Source organism: Girardinichthys multiradiatus, chromosome 1 (genome assembly GCF_021462225.1).
Source record: "Girardinichthys multiradiatus isolate DD_20200921_A chromosome 1, DD_fGirMul_XY1, whole genome shotgun sequence".
Lineage (NCBI taxonomy): Eukaryota > Metazoa > Chordata > Actinopteri > Cyprinodontiformes > Goodeidae > Girardinichthys > Girardinichthys multiradiatus.
Genome location: NC_061794.1, coordinates 18,610,948 through 18,633,200, shown reverse-complemented (window position 1 = coordinate 18,633,200; position 22,253 = coordinate 18,610,948). Strand labels below are relative to the sequence as shown.

Below are 22,253 nucleotides of genomic sequence, written 5' to 3'. Positions count from 1 at the left end.
CTACGGTGACAGCCGTCTAGGGGATACTCCTTTTGTTTCTCACAACTCCTTTTTCCTCATGTATCATGCTATTATTCCTTCCATAGTCTTTCCTCCTCTTCTCAAATTCCTTTTGCCAGCTTCCTACTTCCATTTGCCTTTCTGTTTCCCTCCGTTTGCTTTTGTCAGTCTCCCTCTCATCTTTTTTTGCATCCTGCATCTATTTCTTACCTATCTTAATAACCTACAAAGTCAGCGATACTTGCAATTTTTCTCAAAATTCAACCATATGTTCCAAAAACCTCTTAATACACTGAATAATAAACATTTGTCTTATGTGTACACTTTAATATAAATACTAGCCGTTGAATTTTAGTTTGCACTTTTATGTGCAGCTGGCATTTAAAGGTTCACATGTAAAACTCAGTCAAAAGTAGACTTTAGGGAACTGTGTGTACAAGCCGGCTTACATATGTGTGTTTATTTGTGATTTATGTGCAGCAAATAGCACTATAATAAGCTGTAGTGCAAAAAGAAGCATCTTGTTAAAGCAGTTTCAGTTTATTTTAAGCTATTTTCTCACATACAGTACCTTGAATCGTTATGACCTTAATAAGTGTGATTTGCTGCCCTCTACTGACCAAACAGGGTACTTTTTTAACTGTTCATATTGAATGAGTGGCTGAAAAATCAAGTGACCTGGATTTAGAATCTCAACAGTGCAATGTGAAAATACTTTTAAGAAAGCAAACGACGTCATTTCTCAAACTGTGAGATGAGCAATAATAATTTGTGTAGCATAGTTAAGGTAAAGATAATTATTGCTCAGATAAAAATGAAATCCAAAGACGCTCTACAGAAAGTTTACACAAGTTTAAAGCCATAAGGCTGAACATGTACAGAGTTCTGAGACCATCTAACCCCAGAAATGTGAGTTTAGCTTAGAATTGTAGCAGTTTTTTCTTTATTTATTTTTTCTTTCTTTTAGTAAATTATATTGGTTTCATTTAGCATTAAAACTTAGATATCTACTTATGTCTCTTTCTTGTATTATATGTTACATGATTCATGCAAATGCTGCCTCACATTTTTATGTAAATGGCTTGCAAAACTGTGCTGTATGTCGTCAACAATATTTAATTTCTAATAAAATTAAAAAGAATCCCCCAATCTATGCAGACAAATTCCGATCATCGACAAACAAACTCATCAGAAAGAAATTGCACTGTTTTCATGCAATGGCCAAAAGGGTCATTCCAGCTCACTGTATGCAATAATGATTTATTCAACCTAGAGGTCTTGCGTCTTTCGTAAACTTTAGTCTGACTGGTTAATAAAGGGTTGTTCCTTTGCTGCCCTTCCAAGATGCTATGCAAAAAGAAATAGTTACTAAAGCACAGGTTAGCTCACATAAAATGGCCACAAATCACACCATCTGACGACCAGTTTTTTCAAGAACTAAGTATTTCAATTCTGCACCAACTTATCACATTTCAGGCTAACATTCTGACTCATGGTGTCACCTGCCTCTTGTCTTGTAGAGATAAACTCTAAGCTACAATACCTGGAACAGCAGAGCAGTTTTGGAGTTAAAGAATGGATTTATATCATTTAAAGGTAATTTTTCCGACAATCAATCCTAGCCTCACCAACAACAAAAAAATACAAAAATGATGATCACACAAAACACAGATCACCCTGAGCTGTGGAAAGCTCAAACAGGCATTGTTAACTGCCTCCATTTTGATAAAATGACTGTTTCCTACTTCAGATGACAGGTATTTGTGTGTGAATGTGTGTATTTCTGGTTTTGACTGTTTTTATGATGTTTTACTCCCAGCAAGAATGTTAGAGAACCAAAAAGACACAAAATGTTCCATGAGTGTAAAATCAATCATTTGTGCTAACGTGATGTCATTATTACTAGCTTTAGAAAGCACAGCAGCATGTATTTTATAGACCGCTTTACTAAATGGCATGTACATGTTCTACGACTGAATGCCAGTGTGAGGATGAGTCACCTGTCAAGATGTTTTCAGCGATGACCTTGACCTGAACCTCCAGCGAGTGCTTGGAGGTGTAAGTGATCTCTGCGGAGACGTGGACCACCTCGCCAATGAACACGGGGGATAGAAACTCTGTCTTCTCCACCCGAACCAGAGCTGCCAAACAATGGTCCTACAGAGGAGAAATAGAAAGGTTTAAATAATTACTGATGCAAGAATAAAGAACAAATAATTTTCCTCATGATGTGCTTAAATAATGGTAAACTAACAGTGATGATGCTGATAAAACTCTTGTATGGTCCCAATACAATTTAGCAAAAAATAGATGTCCAGCTAATAATAATGCTTTCTGTATCTGAAGGTTAATTTATTATATCAAGAAATAAAACAAAATCACCCCCAGAACATTTCAGACTAATTTTGGGAATTTTTGGCAAAATTTTAAACATTATCTTTCCTGTGAGGCAATTTTTTTTTTACTTTCACCTTCCCAGCTGATTAAAATTTGGATGAATATTTAACAATCCAACGCCTTGCCTTTGTCCATATGCAACATAAATCATCAACACCTCCAGTTCTGGTCAAAAACAAAGCTTCCCTCTTTAAAGTCCAGAGTTTTACATGTCAAGGGTGTTTGGGGTTTTGTGCAATTCAGGTTCAATCTAAGAATTAAAACAAGACACTGTTCTGCCTTTGTGGGGATATCATTTTGGTAAGTTTGCTTAAAAAGTACTTCTGGAAAAAGCCTCCATCTTGTTTTAGATCTCCTCCAATGAGTTACAATCTGAACAAACTGCGTTTGAGACCCACCCAAAACGATATTATACTAATTTGTTTAATCTGTTTAATTAGTTGTTTTAGCTCTATTTTAAATGTTAGTATTTCCCAAGCACCAGATTTAACGTATTGTGGAGCAGCTTGCGTATTAGCTCAGAAAAACGTCAGATCAGCTGGTTCAGGTGGAAAGTGCCTGCATGCTTCTCAGGCCTCGTCAGCCTGCAGCAGTGCCAGCTCAGGATCTGCTTGTACGGACATTCACACACATGCAGCTTGGTTGCAAAGAACATTCCTCACCATTCTTAAACACACGAAGCCAAGCTAAACCTTGCTGCAAACATCAAATAGGCTAAATTAAGTGAACCGGTGCTGTCTCCATTATGCCTTTAATTTAATAACATCCATTATGCATCAGGGGGTAACATCATATTATTTCCCTTCTTTTGAGCAAACCATCCTTGTCACTGTAGGGCAGCCAGACCCACCATGCTGTTTGCCTAAGCTGCCAGCAAAGGACACGTTGAGAAAAGAAATTATGTGAAAAGCCAAAATTGGCAAAAAGTAAATACATTTCTGCATGGATTAAAGAATATTTTTTTACAAACGCAGTACATATATATCTCAGTAAACTGGAATATTTGTTCCGATGAGGCTCGTTCGTCACATTATAAGTACCTTTTGAAAATAAAAACGTCTAAGCAGGTATTAAACATAGTTTTTATTAGGCCCACGTTTCTGTATTATAAATGTGTTTTTTATTTATTGATCTAATGTAATATCCTAACCTTAAATGTGTAGTTTCTTTAGCTGTAAGCTGAAAATCATCATAGCTAACATAAATAAATACTTAAAAACATATGTCTGTGTGTAATTAATCTATATAATTTGTTTGACTTAGTGAAGTGGGACTTTTCAATAATTTTGTAATTTAATGATATGCAAAACCATTGAGCAGTGATATCAAACACAGTGCAGGGACTGTGGGCATACATCTATATACTGTATGTGAATTGATATTAATAAATAGATAATGTTATTTATTTAGTCTTGGATGGTATCACTTATGTGGTTGTCCTGTATTTATTTCTTTGCTCCCACATTTTCTAGTTTAATCTGGCAGCTATGCTCGTATACACATTGCCTTTAACGTTTGAGGTTCAGCTATTTTTTCCCTCTGGTTCAAGTTTAGAGATGTGCACTCTGTGCCTTATTGTTCACCTTCTAAACAGGTAAATCTGCTGTTCGACTTCAAAATCTGATATAAATGTCACTAAAGATGAGATAATAAGAGCAAATGTGGGCTAAAGTTCACCAGGTGCAAAGTAAATCCGTGACAGTGAGACAGAAAGTGAGTTGATGCTGAACTTAACCAAATTTATTCCACCACACACATTTATACATATCAGATCTCAAATAAAAGTTATTTTGTTTTAAGGTTTTGTACCATCAGTGGCCTTTTTTACAGTAATCAGACAGGAAATGGGTAGAGATAGAAGAGGGAAGACATGTCCCAAGGCCAGGAATTCCATAACCTTATTGAAGCAGGAACTGATTGTGAACCTGGACTTCATATTTTACTACCGGAGTAAAAATCTAAGAGCAAAATGTGGTCAGTGCTTACTTCATTCTGTGTGTTGCAGTGTCTCGTGCCGACAATGCTTCCAGCTTCCTCGATCATCTTGAGGATGATGCCACCGTGAACGTTGCCCATAATATTGGCGTCGTCCGGCAGCATAACCCTGCAGCAAACAAACACAAGGGCATGTATCTTAATCTGATGGTAACATTTCTGCTTTACTAAATATTTCTGGAGTAAAATACAGCAGCCCACCGCAATTTTTGGCATACCTGGTACGTGCAAAAACGACTTTAGTATAGGCCATTCCTTGCTGCTGTTCTCTAACAGTGAACACACACACACATCTCCCTAACCACACACACATACATATAATCCAAATGGTTAAAGGTTAAACAAACCCAGGTCCCTGTTTCATTAATGTGGCCTGTCAGCTTTAATGGAGAATGCAGTCTTGATTTAATAAAGTCATCCATGCAGTTAGGATGCATCCCTGAGACATAATTTTTGTAGAGCAAACCTGCCCTGGCACGTGCACTCTGAAGGATTTTGTGTGTTTGCTTATTCGCATTATTGTGCCACAGACCAGATGTGTGCATTAGTGTGATTGTTTGATTATATGTCATTGGATTTACCCCCAAATGTAGATATTGTTGTGCAACTATCTTGTCCTTTTGAATTTTGCTGCCCCTCCCTGCCATGTTTCTGAACAATGCCGGTCAACCAGCTGAAAGAAGGTTGATATGTTGGAGGGTTTTTGTTCCCCTTACACACAACAAAAACAGATTTGGTGGCTTGGAAATATTTCAGCATGAAAAACACAAACAGTGATGGTGTGGAAACTAAAGAAGTACCACCCATCCCACTCATTATTGCCTAGCCTTCTGAACAGACATCCTGACTAAACTATTAGCACACTAACATTAGTTTCTTATACTAACGTTACCTTATAAAGAGCAAAACAAAAAATGTAAAGATTTTTTTGCAATAAGCATTCAAAAACTACAACTACATTTAACAGTGATTTATTCTTTATTTTTGTTTATATCAAAGTCCAAATAATAAATTAATGACAGAGACAACAGTATTATAACATTAACAACCAATATTTAGTGTTTCTGCTGCATTAAAGATAAATAGTTTTCCCATTTAAAACGGCATACATGTCATTCACTTTTCATTTTCTATGCAAATATCACCATGTCATTAAAATGTAATATTTTTACTTTAGGCTATCATACTGTGAGAATCTGAAAGCTTGAATATATTTTATTAGAATGGGTCAAATCAGGAAAGGGCATGACACCAGTTGGTTACTGTCTGACAAAAAGACGAACGATATTACAGGCTGTTATGGTTAGTCACAACTGTAACTCATGACGGTTATTGCAACAGTTTGCTGTGTCTATGAAGGGTTTGTTGCTACAAATGTACAGTAAGACAAGAGAAAGTATCTTTTACAGTCATATGAAAACTTATTTTTCTTCATGACGGTTGTTACAGTTAAATAACTACTCAGAGTCTACACAATTGTATATCAGGGTCACAAATCAGTTCTACAGAAAGTGGCCTGAGCAGGTCTAACAAGTCCCAAAGTCAGACCAAACAACCTCAGGCCTGACTAATGCTGTGAATCATACAGTTATGCTTAACAATAAAGGAGAGTCATAAGTAATGACAAATGGGTGAAGATGACTTCTGTGAAGTGCTTTGAAGGTGAGGGGGATAGAAAATTTTGTTTTCAGCACAGAATACGGTCCAACAGCTCCAAAAGCGACCCGGGTGCCACTAATTTATGATTCAGAACAAACCAAAGTGATATACACAGTCATACGATCTACAGTGTAGTATCAGATAAAGGTAATAAAAACTAGTGCTGTGAAAACTGATGACTGGGATGAACGTGAACTTTTATGACAATTCATAGCACATTCTGATACACCAAACACTACGTCTCTGGGAAAACATCTAACAGTTGAAGCAGCTGGTGTTAGTGGCAGTGTGTGGATGCTGTGTGTGGGAGAGCGTCATTCCGAGCTTCGAGTTGTGTGTGTTAACCTTGAGATGTGCTGATTTATGAGATTTGAATCTTGAGTAACAAGTTTAGCTTGGCTGTTAAAATTTGTTTTAAAGTCCAGATCAACTCTGGTCTGAACTCTGACAACCCAGGGTTCAGACCAGGAAGCAGGGTCGTAGTTTAACTCTCCTCTCTGCAGCTTCTGTACTGCTACCCAGCCATTACCCTATTAAGACAGTGTCTCGCCCACGGCCAAAATTGAATAGATTAAAAAATAATCTAAAAGGAGGAAATCAGGAAAATCTCATAAAAACAAACACAACTCTCCAACCTCAAGAGGGGCCTTGGCACCTCCAACCCCCACCCTGAAGTTCCCCCCCACCAGCCCCCTACCCACGCCGAGGACGGATCTTTCCATCCAGGAGAGGGACGTAAACAAACTCTTCAGGAGACAGAACCCCCGGAAAGCTGCTGGTCCGGATTCTGTCTCACCAGCCAGCCTGAAGCACTGCGCTGATCAGCTGTCTCCAGTCTTCACAGACATTTTTAACACCTCACTGGAGACATGTCATGTGCCAGCCTGCTTCAAGTCCTCCACCATCGTCCCTGTCCCCAAGAAGCCAAGGACCACAGGGCTTAATGACTTCAGACCCGTCGCCCTGACCTCTGTGGTGATGAAGTCCTTTGAACGCCTTGTGCTCTCACACCTAAAAGACATCACCGACCCCCTCCTGGACCCCCTGCAGTTTGCCTACAGAGCCAACAGGTCTGTAGATGATGCAGTCAACCTAGCCCTTCACTTCATCCTCCGGCACCTGGACTCCACAGGAACCTACGCCAGGATCCTGTTTGTGGATTTCAGCTCTGCCTTCAACACCATCGTCCCAGTTCTGCTACAGGAGAAGCTCTCCCAGCTGAGTGTGCCCGACTCCACCTGCAGGTGGATCACTGACTTCCTGTCTGACAGGAAGCAGCGCGTGAGGCTGGGGAAGCACGTCTCTCACTCCCTGACCATCAGCACCGGTTCCCCCCAAGGCTGTGTTCTCTCTCCTCTGCTCTTCTCCCTGTACACCAACAGCTGCACCTCCAGTCACCAGTCTGTCAAGCTTCTGAAGTTTGCGGACGACACCACCCTGATCGGACTCATCTCTGATGGTGACGAGTCCACGTACAGATGGGAGGTGGACCATCTGTTGGACTGGTGCAGCCAGAACAACCTTGAGTTCAACGTTCTAAAGACAGTGGAGATGGTTGTGGACTTCAGGCAGAACCCAGCCCCACCTGCCCCCATCACCCTCTGTGACTCCACAATTGACACTGTGGAATCTTTCCGCTTCCTGGGAACCATCATCTCCCAGGATCTCAAGTGGGAGCCAAACATCAGCTCCCTCATCAAGAAAGCCCAGCAGAGGATGTTCTTCCTGCGGCAGCTGAAGAAATTCAACCTGCCAAAGACTATGATGGTGCACTTCTACACAGCCATCATTGAGTCCATCCTCACCTCCTCCATCACCATCTGGTACGCCGCTGCTACAGCCAAGGATAAGGGCAGGCTGCAGCGTGTCATTCGGTCTGCTGAGAAGGTGATTGGCTGCAGTCTACTGTCGCTCCAGGAACTGAACTGTACACCTCCAGGACCCTGAAGCGGGCAGGGAAGATTCTGGCTGATCCCTCCCACCCTGGTCACAGACTCTTTGAGACTCTCCCCTCTGGCAGGAGGCTGCGGTCCATCCGGACCAAAACCTCACGCCACAAGAACAGTTTTTTCCCATCTGCCACCAGCCTTGTTAAAAAAGCCCGGAAACCACCCTGACATTCTCCCTTTCCCCCCCCCCCCCCCCCCCCCCCCCCCCCCCTTTTTTTTTTTGCTGACAGGACACCTGTAACCTGTAACTCTATGCGTTACATTAACGCTCAGCTTGGACTCCTGCTTTACTTGCACTGCCATACTTGCACAATGATCACCTGCACTGTTGTATTGCTCTTGCATCTTATACTGCTCTATACTTACTCTCACTCACTTAAAACTGTGCACATATATTTATATTATATTGTAGATATGTTTATACTGTTTAATTTGTACTGTATTGCACCGACTACGCCAAAACAAATTCCTTGTATGTCCAAAAACGTACTTGGCAATAAAGCTTTTCTGATTCTGATTCTGAAAAGAAAAATAAAACAATTAAATGTGGCTTATTGAACATAAGATCTCTCTCTTCAAAGATATTGCTAGTTAGTGACCTGATTTGTGACAATCAGATTGATTTGAAGACATAAAAACTTGGATGACTTAAAATTTTTTGCTTCTAAATTCAGACAAGACAGAAGTTGTCGTCTTTGGATCGGAGTCTTTAAAAAAAGAAACTGCTTAGTCAATCACTTAACCTGGATGGCATTAAATTGACCTCCGGTAATAAAGTAAAAAACCTTGGTGTTACTTTTGACCAGGTCATGTCATTTAAATCCTATATTAAACAGGTTTCTAGGATTTCCTTCTTTCATCTCTGGAACATTGCCAAAATTAGAAATATCCTGTCCAGGAGTGACGCTGAAAAACTAGTCCATGCATTTGTTACTTCAAGGCTGGACTATTGTAATTCTTTACTATCAGGATGTCCACAAAATGCAGTTAAAATCTTTCAGCTGATTCAGAATGCTGCAGCAAGAGTTCTGATGAAAATTAAAAAGAGAGATCATATTTCTCCTATTTTAGCTTCCCTTCATTGGCTCCCTATTAAATCCAGAATAGATTTTAAAATTCTCCTCCTCACATATAAAGCCCTTAATGATTTAGCTCCATCATACATCAGAGATCTGATTGTTCCATATGTTCCTAACAGAGCACTTCGTTCTCAGGCTGCAGGTTTACTGGTGGTTCCTAGAGTCTCTAGAAGTAGAATGGGAGGCAGATCTTTTAGTTATCAGGCTCCTCTCCTGTGGAACCAGCTCCCAGCTTTAGTCCGTGAGGCAGACACCCTGTCTACTTTTAAAGCTAGGCTTAAAACTTTCCTTTTTGATAAAGCTTATAGTTAGAGTGGCTTAGGTTATCAGGGAGGGAGCCTTCCTCCCTCCCTGTTGATTGGAGTAAGGGGGAGTCAGGTTTAGCCTAAACTGGCTCAGTTATGGTTGAGGTGCAAACACACCCTCCATTTCTGCTACCTGTTTGACCCCTTCTCTTTTCCAATGGTTATAATCAGTCTGACAGAGAGAGGTATCCCAATCATTGTGGTTTTTAGTATAACAATGACCATCAGTGGCACCCTTTGTGTGGTTCCTTGAGACGACATTGTTGTAAATAAGCGCCATTTAACTAAATAATCTGAACTGAAACTATGTGTAGTTATGCTGCTATAGGCTTAGGCTGCTGGAGGACATAACGACCACTTTCACCCTCTTCGCTACATTCTCACACTACTCTCCAATTTTGTATTGTTTGCTGTTATTTCAGCTTTTAACTTTGTTCTCTCTTTTCTCTTCCTAGAAGCTACACCTGGCCTGGCTCTGTGTCTGCCTGTGACACCTTTCTGGAGAGGGGAATCGTCCCAGCTTTTGCTGGCAACAACTTAATGCTCACCCTGTACCAATGATCCACTTGGCCCTGTCTTTTAGTGTATAACCCTTTCTCTCTCCTAGACATGGCGATTGACTGAGCTTTTACTGTAACTAATTATATGTGCTCTCTTTCACACTCTAACCTTGAAAACTGGCTCAGAGTTTATCTGTTCTTTCTTTCTAGGTGAAACGACTAAAGGAGCTACATCCATTAACATTTACTTTTCCTTCCCATAGAAAGTACTCCTGGATCAGTGCTTCTTTGTTCTCTTTGTGTCTCTGCTCTGTTCTCTCAAACCCCCAGTCGGTCGTGGCAGATGGCTGCTCACACTGAGCCTGGTTCTGCTGGAGGTTTCTTCCTGTTAAAAGGGAGTTTTTCCTCTCCACTGTCGCTACATGCATGCTCAGTATGAGGAATTGCTGCAAAGTCAACGCCAGTGACCGTCCACTGTCTCTACATGCTCATCCATAAGGAGGAAATGCTGCAACTCACTGACTGGATGCAATCTGCTGGGTTTCCTTAGATAGAAAAACTTTTTATCCAATTTGAATAAATAACTGAATCTGACAGCACTGTTCAATGGTTAGGATTAATTGGAATGTATTTACCTGACTTTGTTAAGTGCCTTGAGACGACATGTGTTGTGAATTGGTGCTATATAAATAAAACTGAATTGAATCAACAACAGTTAAGGTTTTTTGTTGTCAGTCAGTCATTTTCTACCGCTTATTCCATAGTGGGTCACGGGGGGAGCTGGTGCCTATCTCCAGCAGTCTTTGGGCGAGAGGCAGGATACATCCTGGACAGGTCGCCAGTCCATCGCAGGGCAACACACAAACAACCATGGACACACTCATTCAAACACCTTAGAGCAATTTAGAGAGACCAATTAACCTAACAGGCATTTTTTTGGACTGTGCGAGGAAGCTGGAGTACCCGGTGAGAACCCACGCATGCACGGGGAGAACATGCAAACTCCATGCAGAAAGACCCCAGGCTGGGAATCGAATCCAGGACCTTCTTGCTGTAAGGCAACAGTGCTACCAACTGCGCCACTGTACAGCACTGCTTTTTGTTGTGATTTTTAACAGATGTGAACACTACAAAATGTTTGTGTCTCAGTGCAAAAAAGTACCTGCTGAGTTGGAATTTGGTTCTCATCTCAAATGCAGCTCCCCCATCTTTATAGAGATCCCTGCAGACTCCTTGACTTTGACTAGGCTTCCGTTTTTCCATCGCTGCTACTGTTTTATCCACTTCATCTGCTGCCTCTTTGGAGTCCATCCTCACACCTTGCCCGACTCTCTCCCCTTAATGGAAGCCTACCTGCTCTCTCCCTGATCTTTATATTTCCTGCTGATCTCAGACCTTGACGATGCTGCTGGGAGTGATTTCAGGCACGGAAATCCCCAACCTGGCCCTAAGAGAGTCAGAGACCAGCCAAACTGGATCTCAACACACCGGCCGACAGACCGGTGAAATCTTCCATCAGAACAAACGTGAAAAACAGGAAATGTCTCAGACAATGACACAGAGCGGCATGCAAAGGATTAGGAATGTTTTAAATTTGTTTTGTAATTAGTCAAAAGACATAAAAGAAAAACAACATTTTTCTTTCTTTCATTAGGTTAGATTAAATGGAAGCTCATGTTTGGGAACCTAACTTAAAGTACATTTCTGATTTAATCTCACACACTTTTGAACATATGGTAGTTCCTCTTTTAATGACTCATGCATTCCTCAAGCTAAAGTTCTTGGACATCGATTTTATGATTATTTTTATAATTTCATGGATAAAGGTGGACAACAACATTCAAACACAAGATAAAACCTCTGACTTGCTCCTCTTGCAGCAATGACTTTTATCAAGTTGTAGAAGCAATTCTACTCTCAAATGAAGACCTTTTTCAATAAGACTTCAGTAGGTTTTGACTCAATCCATATTATCTTCTTTTTAGTGTGGCACAACTTTAGACATGACCTGATCTGCTCTCAAGCTCATCTCCACAAAAAGCACTGCAAAGCAGTTGTTTTCATGGGGTTTTGTCCGCCTTTCACACCAGATGGAGATTTTTTTTTGTTGTTTTTGCAAACAGATTAGCATCTGCTCTAATTCTAAATTAGAATTACCTCTGGACTTTGACTGGGCCATTCTTACACATGAATTTACTTTGACCTAAACCACTGCACTGTAGTTTGGGAGTATTTTCCAGGTTGTTGTAGTGCAGGGAAGGGAATCTCCTCCTCAGTTTCAAGCCTCTTGCATCCTTTTTGCTGAAATCAATTTTAAAACACTATCATGTTAACAGCTTAAAACAATATAAATGCAGTGTATTGGTTAGTTTGAAGGTATGCTGGGTTGTGACGATGTGGCACACCAGAGGTACATAATATTGTGGATGATTTATTTAGCGCCCTCTGCAGGAAGCGTTAGTAGTTACAACCCCACATGGTACTGAGAAGTACTGCTTTTTCTTTTTTGTAACAGACAAGCTATCAGATTAGCAGTCATTACAGTTTAGTCATACTGAATGACAGTTTCTTTCCATGCTGTTCATCTGGGTAATACCTTTAAATTAAATGCATGCGTCCAAATACAACTCTCACTATTTTGCAGGATTAAGAGGATATGTCGATGTCTTGCTCTTTTAAAAATGCTCTTGAATTTTTATTTTCAGGACATAGAGAGCCTGCTGTCCTTGGCAGGTAAACGGTTACCCACCCCGGCGCTAACCGAGCTAAGCTCACCACAGCTGATCCTAATAACAGCTGCTACATCATTTCATAAACCTAAGCAGAATAAATGTTGAGCGGCGATTTAACACAGACAGCGTGTGCGTGGACGAAGTGGACGTCTTGTGTGTTGAGTCCCGAAGCAACGGATAATCCGGGACTGAACAAGCGGTCGGCCACACGGCGGCGCAGGTAGCAGCGCTGTCCTCATCATGTCTCGACAACCAACCATCCAGTCTTATCTTTAGTCCCCATTAGAAAATGAACCATACCTGCATAGTTGGAGGGGCGATGATGCTTCGCGTTTCCCCGGTGACGCCATGGTTTGGATGATCTCTCCGGGACTCGCGGTGTGGTGCAGCGGAACTCCTGGGTAGTGTGGAGAGAAATCAGGCAGACTCCCCCGGCGGCGTCCACGGGTTGCTGTGGTCACTGTGTCTCTTTCAGGGCTCGTTCAGTGGGGAAAGTAATGGAGATCGCACGAATATCGACCTGTTTATCAAAACCTTATTTTTGGTTAAAGTACCACACGCTCCGGGTGCACTTTATACAGTAAAGGAAGGATGAAAGCAGTTTATATTCCGGTTTTACGCCGTTAAGAAAGATGAAATAAGACGTTATTGTGCAGTTGAAACTGAAACTATATCAGTACTTTAACTCACCAGAGGGGGGCAGCAGAGACCGCTTGAACATCATCTACACAGGAGTTACATTTTATAAGGCCTGCAGGTGGCGCTTTTGAATTCAACGTTTGTCCCACAGCACAGACATGTTTATAAAACAATATATTGAATTATTTTATGAAACATGTTGATGTTTAGGTCGCAGTCTAGGCTATTTTTACACAAATATTTAATGTTAAATGAATCAATCTTTCTTTAGAGAGTCCCTTTCCAAAATGCATGTATGGTCGAGGTGCTTTGCACAACTACAACTGAACAGCAAAAACTAAATTTGCCTCAACAGCATATGCTGTGACGGTACTTTAAAAATAAAAGAAATTATAAAAACCGGTCAAATAAGTAAAAAAAAAAGAAGCAAAACGGTAAGAAAAAATTAAAACTACAATTTTAAAATATCGAAATTCAGCCTAAGCACTATACCTTAAAACAAGAAGGCAGAAAAATGAATAAAAGACGGAGATATTAAAAACATTTAGCGATTTATGGTTAGACTTCAAAGTTAACCTCTGGTGGGCCTAAATATTTTTGATCATTAATAATGGCGGTAGTATTTTTTTAGTTAAAGATTTTTTCCCCTTAATTTTATCTGCAATTTGAAAATCACTTTGATTTTAAAGTTTATTTGTATTCACAATTTGTTTTTCAGTGCATTAAACGAATTCCAGTATTCTCATTCATCAGCCATGGAAAGTACAACTCAAGACGTAACCACTACAGTTTTATTTATTTACATCATACATACAATAGGTGCTGCAAACAGCACAAGCACAGCTCGTCCCAAAAGAGATACTCTTACAGAGACATTTAATGTCTACAAAGTCCATCTGCACTGACTCAGTACTCTGAAGTCTTTTGTGCAAATCTGTACACATAATGACCCCTTGGGTCTTACAGGGCTGTTTCAATAGCCCTTTATCATTCAGTCCAAAAACAGGACTAAATATTGAACGTATACATACATGCGGATTTAAGAAGAATACGACTGTCTAACATTGTCAACTTACATAAGACAACAGACCTGCGCGCAAAACCTAAGTATATAATACTTATTCAAATCACCTTAACAATATGTTCTAAAGAACAAAACACATTCACAAATAAAGCTATTTAAATGTAACGTATCCCTACGAAATATAATACAGCCTTTAAAGATGAGAAGACTTTGACTGCAGAGAGCTACCAGGGTCTCCACACAGCAACGCTGACTGGCTGCGGTCGGCTGGGAGCCGCTGCTGCGCCGCTGTGGGACTGGCTCTCCAGTCTGGAGCTGAAGCTGGATTTCAGCTTCAGGAGTTTTTGGTGGAGTTGAGGGAAGGTTCTGACGTTCTGGACGCAGCAGTTCAGACACGTCGGTCCGCTGTTTGCAGACAATGACCTCTGGACGAAGTCCTCGACTCGCTGGCACGCCTCTTGATCCAGGTAGGTTTTGGGGAGCAGAGCGGAGACGCGCTGGAGGCAGGCTTTGTAACCTTCTTTGTAACCCCCCGATGGGCCTGAAAAGACAAGTTAAAATTAGTTTTGTTGTCCATAAAAGGAATTAACGGCCTACGAATTGAGTCAAATGTCTTAATGGGACAGAACTCCTACTCACTTTTGGCGTTAACAGGAGGGATTTCACTGAGGAACTTCACGGTCATTTCCAGGATGTCAGCTTTCTCAAGCTTGGAGTAGCGAGTTTTCTGTCAAGAGAAAAACAAAAGCGACTGTTAAACACACATAGCTCCAAATTATCTTGACTTTTTGATGCTACATCTTTACTTTGAGTGTAATAAAAACAGAATAAAGCGACTTACATCTCTGCCTGCTAGGGGAATGATGAGGTTTTTCAAGTGGTTCAGGCTTTCGTTGATGCGGGCGCGCCTTCGTTTTTCCATCAGTGGTTTCATAGTCTGAAGAGAACACAGCGAGTTTTAGTAAATATTCATACAGTTATAAAGCTACATATCTCAGTTGATGCAAGAAAATCTGATCATTTGGCTTACCTTTCTCAACTCCAGAGCCTCTTTCCTTTTGGCCACAGTCAGCCTTGGAGAAAAAGACGGGAGAGTGTCATAGGTCATGTTTGGAGACATTTCAAGTGTCGTTTTTGTGCCACAGCCGTGTTCAAGAGCAAGGTCGTAGAGGATGTGTCTCTAACGGACGGAAGTTGCGGTATATATCCAAGTCCGTGGCGTCAGTTTCCGTGCGTCACGGCTACGCCCCCAAGCCAAAGCGAACGACCCGGACTGGCCCAAAACAACACAAAAGCATCGAATTTAATAAGATAACCATCTGTCCGCAATTTTTAAACTATGCGAAGCCTCAATGATTGTCTGCGATTTGATCCACAGACATAAACCAAACAAAAGCTGCGTCAGAAAGCCGGAGAATCCGTGCGTAAAGTCGCAAAACACCACAAAGGCGATTAACTTGCCAGAAACAAATTTTCTAAACACCCAAACACCAATCAACACAATCTTTTCATGTCTACATAGTGATTGAATTATTTTGTGTGTCTTTTTTTTATTTGAACATAAACACTGGTGTTGGTGCGTAATTGCGCACGCTGGCGTTAATAGAAACAAAAATACAGCTTTAGTGCTTCTTGAAGTGTGACGTAATAAATAACTCAAGCAAAAATAGTTTACTTTCTGTATATATATTTTAAAACAATACTAATATACCTCATAACTCGATCTGTGAGTTGTTGAATGCCCTAGCACAATTTCACAATTATGCTTAACCGTAAATTATGCTTTCTGCAATCTGCTCTGGTCCTCTTTTTAATTTTCAGTGTCATTTATGTCGTTCTATATATTTTGAATCAAAATCCAAACCATAGTCACCATAACAGGCTGCACTACGTACATCACTCATATAGGGGTCAGGCTTGTGTGTGTAGAATATTAGCCTCAGAAACACACACTCCTTCCCCAGTCACACACCCAAGCCACGCTACTTTTATATAACATCTGCTCCTACATTATGACAATAGTTTTGCAAATCCATATGACGTTTTTATGCAGTTTCTGTCCGGGGGGAGTCCCTACCTGTAGGGAGCATCCGACCGCAACTACCGCTTCATGCAGAGAGGTGGGGGCTGAAAAACACGGAGGATGGAGAGGGGATGGAGGGTGTTATTTGTTCAGAAAAGCTTATGCGTAAAAGGAAATTACAACCCCATGACTTTGTTGTAGAGCTTAAATGTTGCGCGAGTTTACTTGAAACTGGACACAAAGTATTGGTTAACTAAGCGTCGTTTTTCTTAAATTTTTCTGCAAAAGCACCTAAGATGTGCTCTACTGTTTCTGAATAAAAACTAACGCGACATGACAGCCCATCAAATGCCTCTGCACTCAGGGGAACCACGCGCGCAGCACGCGCCACGGGGCCCAGATGGCTGTCTGTTACAAATCATAACCCCACCCTCACCCTGTACTTCCATTCATCGCCTCTCCTCCCCCATTCACCTCCTGCGTCGTGGCTCTGGGTCCCACCGACTCTTATCCAGCGCAATGGGATACACGCGTGCACATTTCCCCCCTCTAAACTTCAAATCCAGGACACATGATCTCCACGCAGTTTTGGCGTTGGTATCACGTATGCACGCATCTCATAGGTCCCTACTGTCCTGGACCAATCATTACACACCTTTCTCCCAACTCCCTCCCCCTTCGTTTTACTCCGAGCTGCGATTGTCTTCTTTAAATTGACCCTTCGATATTTTCAGCGTCCAAGCTATTTTGAAAAGCGTGTTTATAAGTTCTGCATGTTAGTGACAAAAGGCAAAGATTTGTCTGTTGTTGAGCACAAAAGATGTTGGGCTGCACGGAGGAAGGTGTATGATTCCGATTCTTTCTAGAAGAGTGTTGCATGCTTTTCCCGTGGAAATTGTGACGTTTTATGTTGAGACAGATGGTGAAATCAAGAAAAATGGGTATTGCAAACGCCAAGATCAGTCATTGAAACACGAGATAAAAGGAAGCAGGATACTAGGTTGTAAAATATTGTAATGTCTTTTAGAGTAAAATTAAAAAAAAATTCATACAGAAATGTTAGCACCCTGTTATGGCCTATTGGCTGTTCATAGAAAGCTGTATCCAAGCATATCAATGCAAAGTTGAGTGGAAGGAAAACATTTTGCAGAAATAAGTGGACAAGTAACAGGGGTAACCACAGATGTGAGAGGATTCCCGTAATCTTTAACAGTAATAAACATTTAAAATTATTATTAGCAGACGGTTACTGAACAAGAACTAGCAAATGAAGCATAAAACAGATGGCATGCAGGCAGATTCCTTGCTGAAGCCAAATTACAATATCTTCTGTTTATATATATATATATATATATATATATATATATATATATATATATATATATATATATATATATATATATATGTATATATATACAGTACAGACCAAATGTTTGGACACACCTTCTCATTCAAAGAGTTGTCTTTATTTTCATGACTAGGAATATTGTAGCTTCACATTGAAGGCATCAAAACTATGAATTAACACATGTGGAATTATATACTGAACAAAAAAGTGTGAAACAACTGAAAATATGTCTTATATTCTAGGTTCTTCAAAGTAGCCACCTTTTACTTTGATTACTGCTCCGCACACTCTTGGTATTCTGTTGATGTGCTTCAAGAGGTAGTCACCTGAAATAGTTTTCACTTCACAGGTGTGAAGTGAAAACCATTTCAGCCTCAGAAATCGCAGGTTAACAGCAGCTCAGATTAGAGAACAGGTCAATGCCACACAGAGTTCTAGCAGCAGACACATCTCTAGAACAACTGTTAAGAGGAGACTGTGTGAATCAGGTCTTCATGGTAAATAGCTGCTAGGAAACCACTGCTGAGGACAGGCAACAAGCAGAAGAGACTTGTTTGGGCTAAAGAACACAAGGAATGGACATTAGACCAGTGGAAATCTGTGCTTTGGTCAGATGAGTCCAAGTTTGAGATCTTTGGTTCCAACCACTGTGTCTTTGTGCGGCACAGAAGAGGTGAATGGATGGACTCTACATGCCTGGTTCTCACCGTGAAGCATGGAGGAGGAGGTGTGATGGTGCTACCACAGCATCTTGCAGCGGCATGCTATTCCATCCGGTTTGCGATTAGTTGGACCGTCGTTTATTTTTCAACAGGACAATGACCCCGAACACACCTCCAGGCTGTGTAAGGGCTATTTGACCAAGAAGGAGAGTGATGGGGTGCTGCGCCAGATGACCTGGCCTCCACAGTCACCGGACCTGAACCCAATCGAGATGGTTTGGGGTGAGCTGGACCGCAGAGTGAAGGCAAAAGGACCAACAAGTGCTAAGCATCTCTGGGAACTCCTTCAAGACTGTTGGAAAACCATTTCAGGTGACTACCTCTTGAAGCTCATCAACAGAATGCCAAGTGTGTGCGGAGCAGTAATCAAAGCAAAAGGTGGCTACTTTGAAGAACCTAGAATATAAGACATATTTTCAGTTGTTTCACACTTTTTTGTTCAGTATATAATTCCACATGTGTTAATTCATAGTTTTGATGCCTTCAGTGTGAAGCAACAATATTCATAGTCATGAAAATAAAGAAAACTCTTTGAATTAGAAGGTATGTCCAAACTCTCGGTCTGTTCAGTATATTTATATAATATATTGGTTTCACATTTTGAACTGAGGATTTTGTGGCGCAGTATAAAGCCATGCCCTTCCCTGGATCTGAGCGGCACACTTGCAGCACGCGTCCCACCCCCCCGCAGGGATACAGGGGGGGATGGTGATGCTGAGGGCATTGAGGGGGGCGGTCAGCACTTCTCCGTTTTCTGCTTACGGTTAGAGCCCCTTTCTTTTGTCTTTTCAAGCACATTTCACGTCGGGATCCCATCTGTGCCGGCAGGATAACATTGACCCTTTGTCTGACCGTGGAGCGACACATCATGGGAATTAAGAGACACAAGCTCCAGAGCAAGTGACTTGTCCCGCTTCGTGGTGCGAGGGAGACACTCTGCAGAGTCTGCGCTTTTCTTGTCATTCAACAAAGAACACAACGTGCAGCTTCAGGATTTTAACCGCCATAAAAATGACAACCAACATGCATCAACTGTTTCAGAGAATAATAATAGCACCCCTTGGAAATGTTTTAACCTAAATGAACCAGTGGATGATTTAATATTGATCAAGTATTTTGTGGAAGAACACTACATCCACCAAATATCTAGATGCATCAAATATATAAGCTTGATCATCTTTAGTTGCAACCCTTTTTGTAAAAGCAGGTTATGTAAAGCATGATTATGGATATTTTGTGGTTTATTGTTTTGATACATGCCTATTAGAATTACTGAATTGATTTTAGTTGTTATATCAAAGACCACAGGACAAACATGTTAAGCTTTTTATTAGTCAACTGAGTCTAAAGCAGAAGCTGGAGTTTCCAGAATCCCCTAAGTCCCAACCAAATGCTGTTGGACTGATAAGAAACTTGTTTTTCATTCAGAGAAAGCAAACAAGCTTCAAGAAAAAAAATCAATTTTAGATATTAAAAAGAGACTACAAACAAACCAAAGAGACAGCATGTTTAATATTAATTTTTACTAAATGGAATTTTAGTCCCTTATGAGTTATAATCACTCAGTTACCTTGCAGGTTAATATAAATATTACTATATTATGTTTACAAATACATTCTGGATTTGGCCCTAGTGCCCTGAAGCAATTTTTGATAGAGCATCCACAGTTGTTTTATTAAGGTCTTTGCATGTGAAAGCCCTCAAACCCCATAGGGTTTTTGTGGAGGACAGCTGGTCTTAGTCTGACTTCATGAAGCTTACTGTCATAGCACCACTATTGGAAGTTCACATGAGCACCAGAAGCTAAACATTGCCCATTTAAATGGAAATGTTTTTATCTAGGAAGTTCTGATTTTAGCAATCTGAAGCATGAGGAGTTTACCAATTATTTGTTAGAGTAGAATGTAGTTTTCAAACGTTTTTCAATACAGCTGGTAACCCACCTTTGTCTCTCTGTCACGCTGGGTATATTACACCTCATCCAACATCATTATCACCACCCGGGGCTCTCCAAGGCTGTATCCTCAGCCCACTACTGTGTTCTTGTACACCCATAACTGCACACTAAACCACAGCTCAAACACAATTATTAAATCCACAAATAACACAACCTCTGAGGTTCAGATCTCTTGCCAATTCAAGCGGCTAAGAGGGATGAAGTGTTTCCTTCTCCACAAGATGCAGGAACAATGATCAGCATTTCAACATGTCAACACAAAAGAAATGATCACTGACTTCAGAAAAATAAAAACACAATCAACATAGTGGCATGAGTATCAACGCAAAAGAGGTGGAACAGGTTGCGAGCTGGAACATAAAAAATTACACTGCTTTGGTCTGAATTCCTTGTTGTTGTAGCTCCACAAGCCCTTCTTTTACCCCTGTTCTGAGGTGCACCTGAGAGCAACTTTTGGTGGGTCTCTTTAAATGCTACTGAGGCACTTCACACCCTGACCCCCTCCAGGTCAAAGAACTTTTCACTCCATCCCTTTTGGCCATTTTTGATACAAATATCTAGGCAAAAACAATACAAAACTGTTTATGTAATAATATTCAAAACATGTACTACAGTTATGTCTTCAAAGAGCTAAAAGCAAGACAAAGCACTAACATAAGCAGAAAGCACGTTGCTACTGTCAAAACAATGGCCAGGACATCATATCAACTAACAATAAATTGATGTCTAAGATAAAGTTTGTTGTCATTTTAGCATTATTTTCAGCTTACTGCTTTGCTATGTCTGTTGTTTCCATAGACAGAAGGAACTGACCTCTTAATCAGCCTTTTGGGAAATCCTTCTTGATACTGGCGGAGGTTCGTGCAGACGAAGAGGAATTTCCTTACTGATGTGGGTACATTTCCATGAAAAATTAAATTTCACCAGACACTTTGAAGATGTCATAATACTGGGGGATGGTGTAATAAATTGTGTGGGTTAACACACCAAAGAACTGAACATTTTGACTTATACACTTGCGGCTTCGACATATTTGAGCTTGGACTACAAAATCGCTGCCAGAATGTACAGACTGTAGTACTCAGGGTGAGAGGGGTCAGCTGCAGTTCTGGCTGCACATCTCTGGCTCCTGGAGACGTAGAGATCCTGCAAAGATGGAAGGTTGCAGCCAATCATTGTCTCTGCTGAGTGGATGATCCACTGCAGCCTGGCCTTGTTCCTGGCCGAGGCTCCAGCAAACCAGACTGTGACAGATGATGTAAGAATAGCCTCAATGACAGTAGTGTAAAAGTTCACCATCATCTTCACCTAAAGGTGAAACTGTTGAGCCTTCTCAGTGATGTCCTTTTTTAAATCCACCATCATCTCCACCGCCTTGAGAGTGTTAAGCTCCAGATTGTTGCTGCCATACCAGAACACCATCAGTCCATCTCACTCTTGGGCGGTTCCAGTACCGATGATCCAAAGGTCAGAGACATGCTGCCACAGCCTCATGAACTGCCGTCTATCCGTCATGAAGTCCGTAATCCACCTGCACGTGGGGTCAGGCACATTCAGCTGGGAGAGCTTGTCTCTTGGCAAGGCAGGAATGATGGTACCCTAACAAACAGTACCCCAACATAGGATCCTGGGGAGTCCAGATGCTGAAGGATGAAATGGAGAGCCATGTTTACAGCATCGTCTGCAGATCTATTAGCTCTGTAGGTGAGCTGTAAGGGTTCCAGGAGAGAGCTTGTGATGGTCTTGAGGTATGTCAAGACAAGGTGTTCAAAAGACTTCATGACTACAGAAGTCAGGACGACGGGTCCGTAATCATTAAGACCTGTAATTCTTGTCATTTTGGGGACTGGGACAATGGTGGAAGTATTAAAGGAAGCTGGCACATGACAGCTCTCCAGTGAGGTGTCGAAAATGTCAGCGATCA

General features: G+C 41.1%; 2 protein-coding genes across 7 annotated transcripts in view; both read right to left on the bottom strand.

Annotated features, from left to right (window-relative positions):
- The window catches only part of acot7 (acyl-CoA thioesterase 7), an 81,074-nt gene extending 67,782 nt beyond the window's left edge, over nt 1–13,292 (bottom strand). For 2 of the 6 annotated variants that reach the window (XM_047370451.1, XM_047370469.1), the window contains exons 1-3: nt 11,047–11,227; nt 4,384–4,501; nt 2,001–2,157 (exon numbers count right to left, since the gene is read on the bottom strand). In XM_047370451.1, the coding sequence (XP_047226407.1) occupies nt 2,001–2,157; nt 4,384–4,501; nt 11,047–11,195 (424 nt within the window). In that variant the 5' untranslated portion in view covers nt 11,196–11,227. Of the gene's footprint in view, nt 1–2,000; nt 2,158–4,383; nt 4,502–11,046; nt 11,230–12,916 lie in introns of those variants that run through there. The other 4 variants (XM_047370486.1, XM_047370477.1, XM_047370452.1 and 1 more) reach the window with 4 other exon arrangements.
- Nucleotides 13,293–14,093: 801 nt separating this feature from the next.
- On the bottom strand, nt 14,094–15,437 carry LOC124871353 (transcription factor HES-2-like). The gene is made up of 4 exons (XM_047370616.1): nt 15,310–15,437; nt 15,121–15,216; nt 14,919–15,006; nt 14,094–14,820 (listed from the first exon to the last, which is right to left on the bottom strand). Exons 1-4 carry the CDS (start codon nt 15,397–15,399, stop codon nt 14,504–14,506), a joined length of 591 nt encoding a protein of 196 aa, XP_047226572.1. The 5' UTR covers nt 15,400–15,437; the 3' UTR covers nt 14,094–14,503.
- Nucleotides 15,438–22,253: the final 6,816 nt, after the last annotated feature.

Bases quoted from the DNA above. Each gene is read 5' to 3' on its own strand.
- LOC124871353 (XM_047370616.1), bottom strand. From the start codon at position 15,399: ATGTCTCCAAACATGACCTATGACACTCTCCCGTCTTTTTCTCCAAGG. The intron at 15,217-15,309 runs GTAAGCCAAATG...TGTTCTCTTCAG, and splicing joins AGGCTCTGGAGTTGAGAAAG to ACTATGAAACCACTGATGGA. The intron at 15,007-15,120 runs GTAAGTCGCTTT...TTCTCTTGACAG, and splicing joins TTCCCCTAGCAGGCAGAGAT to AAAACTCGCTACTCCAAGCT.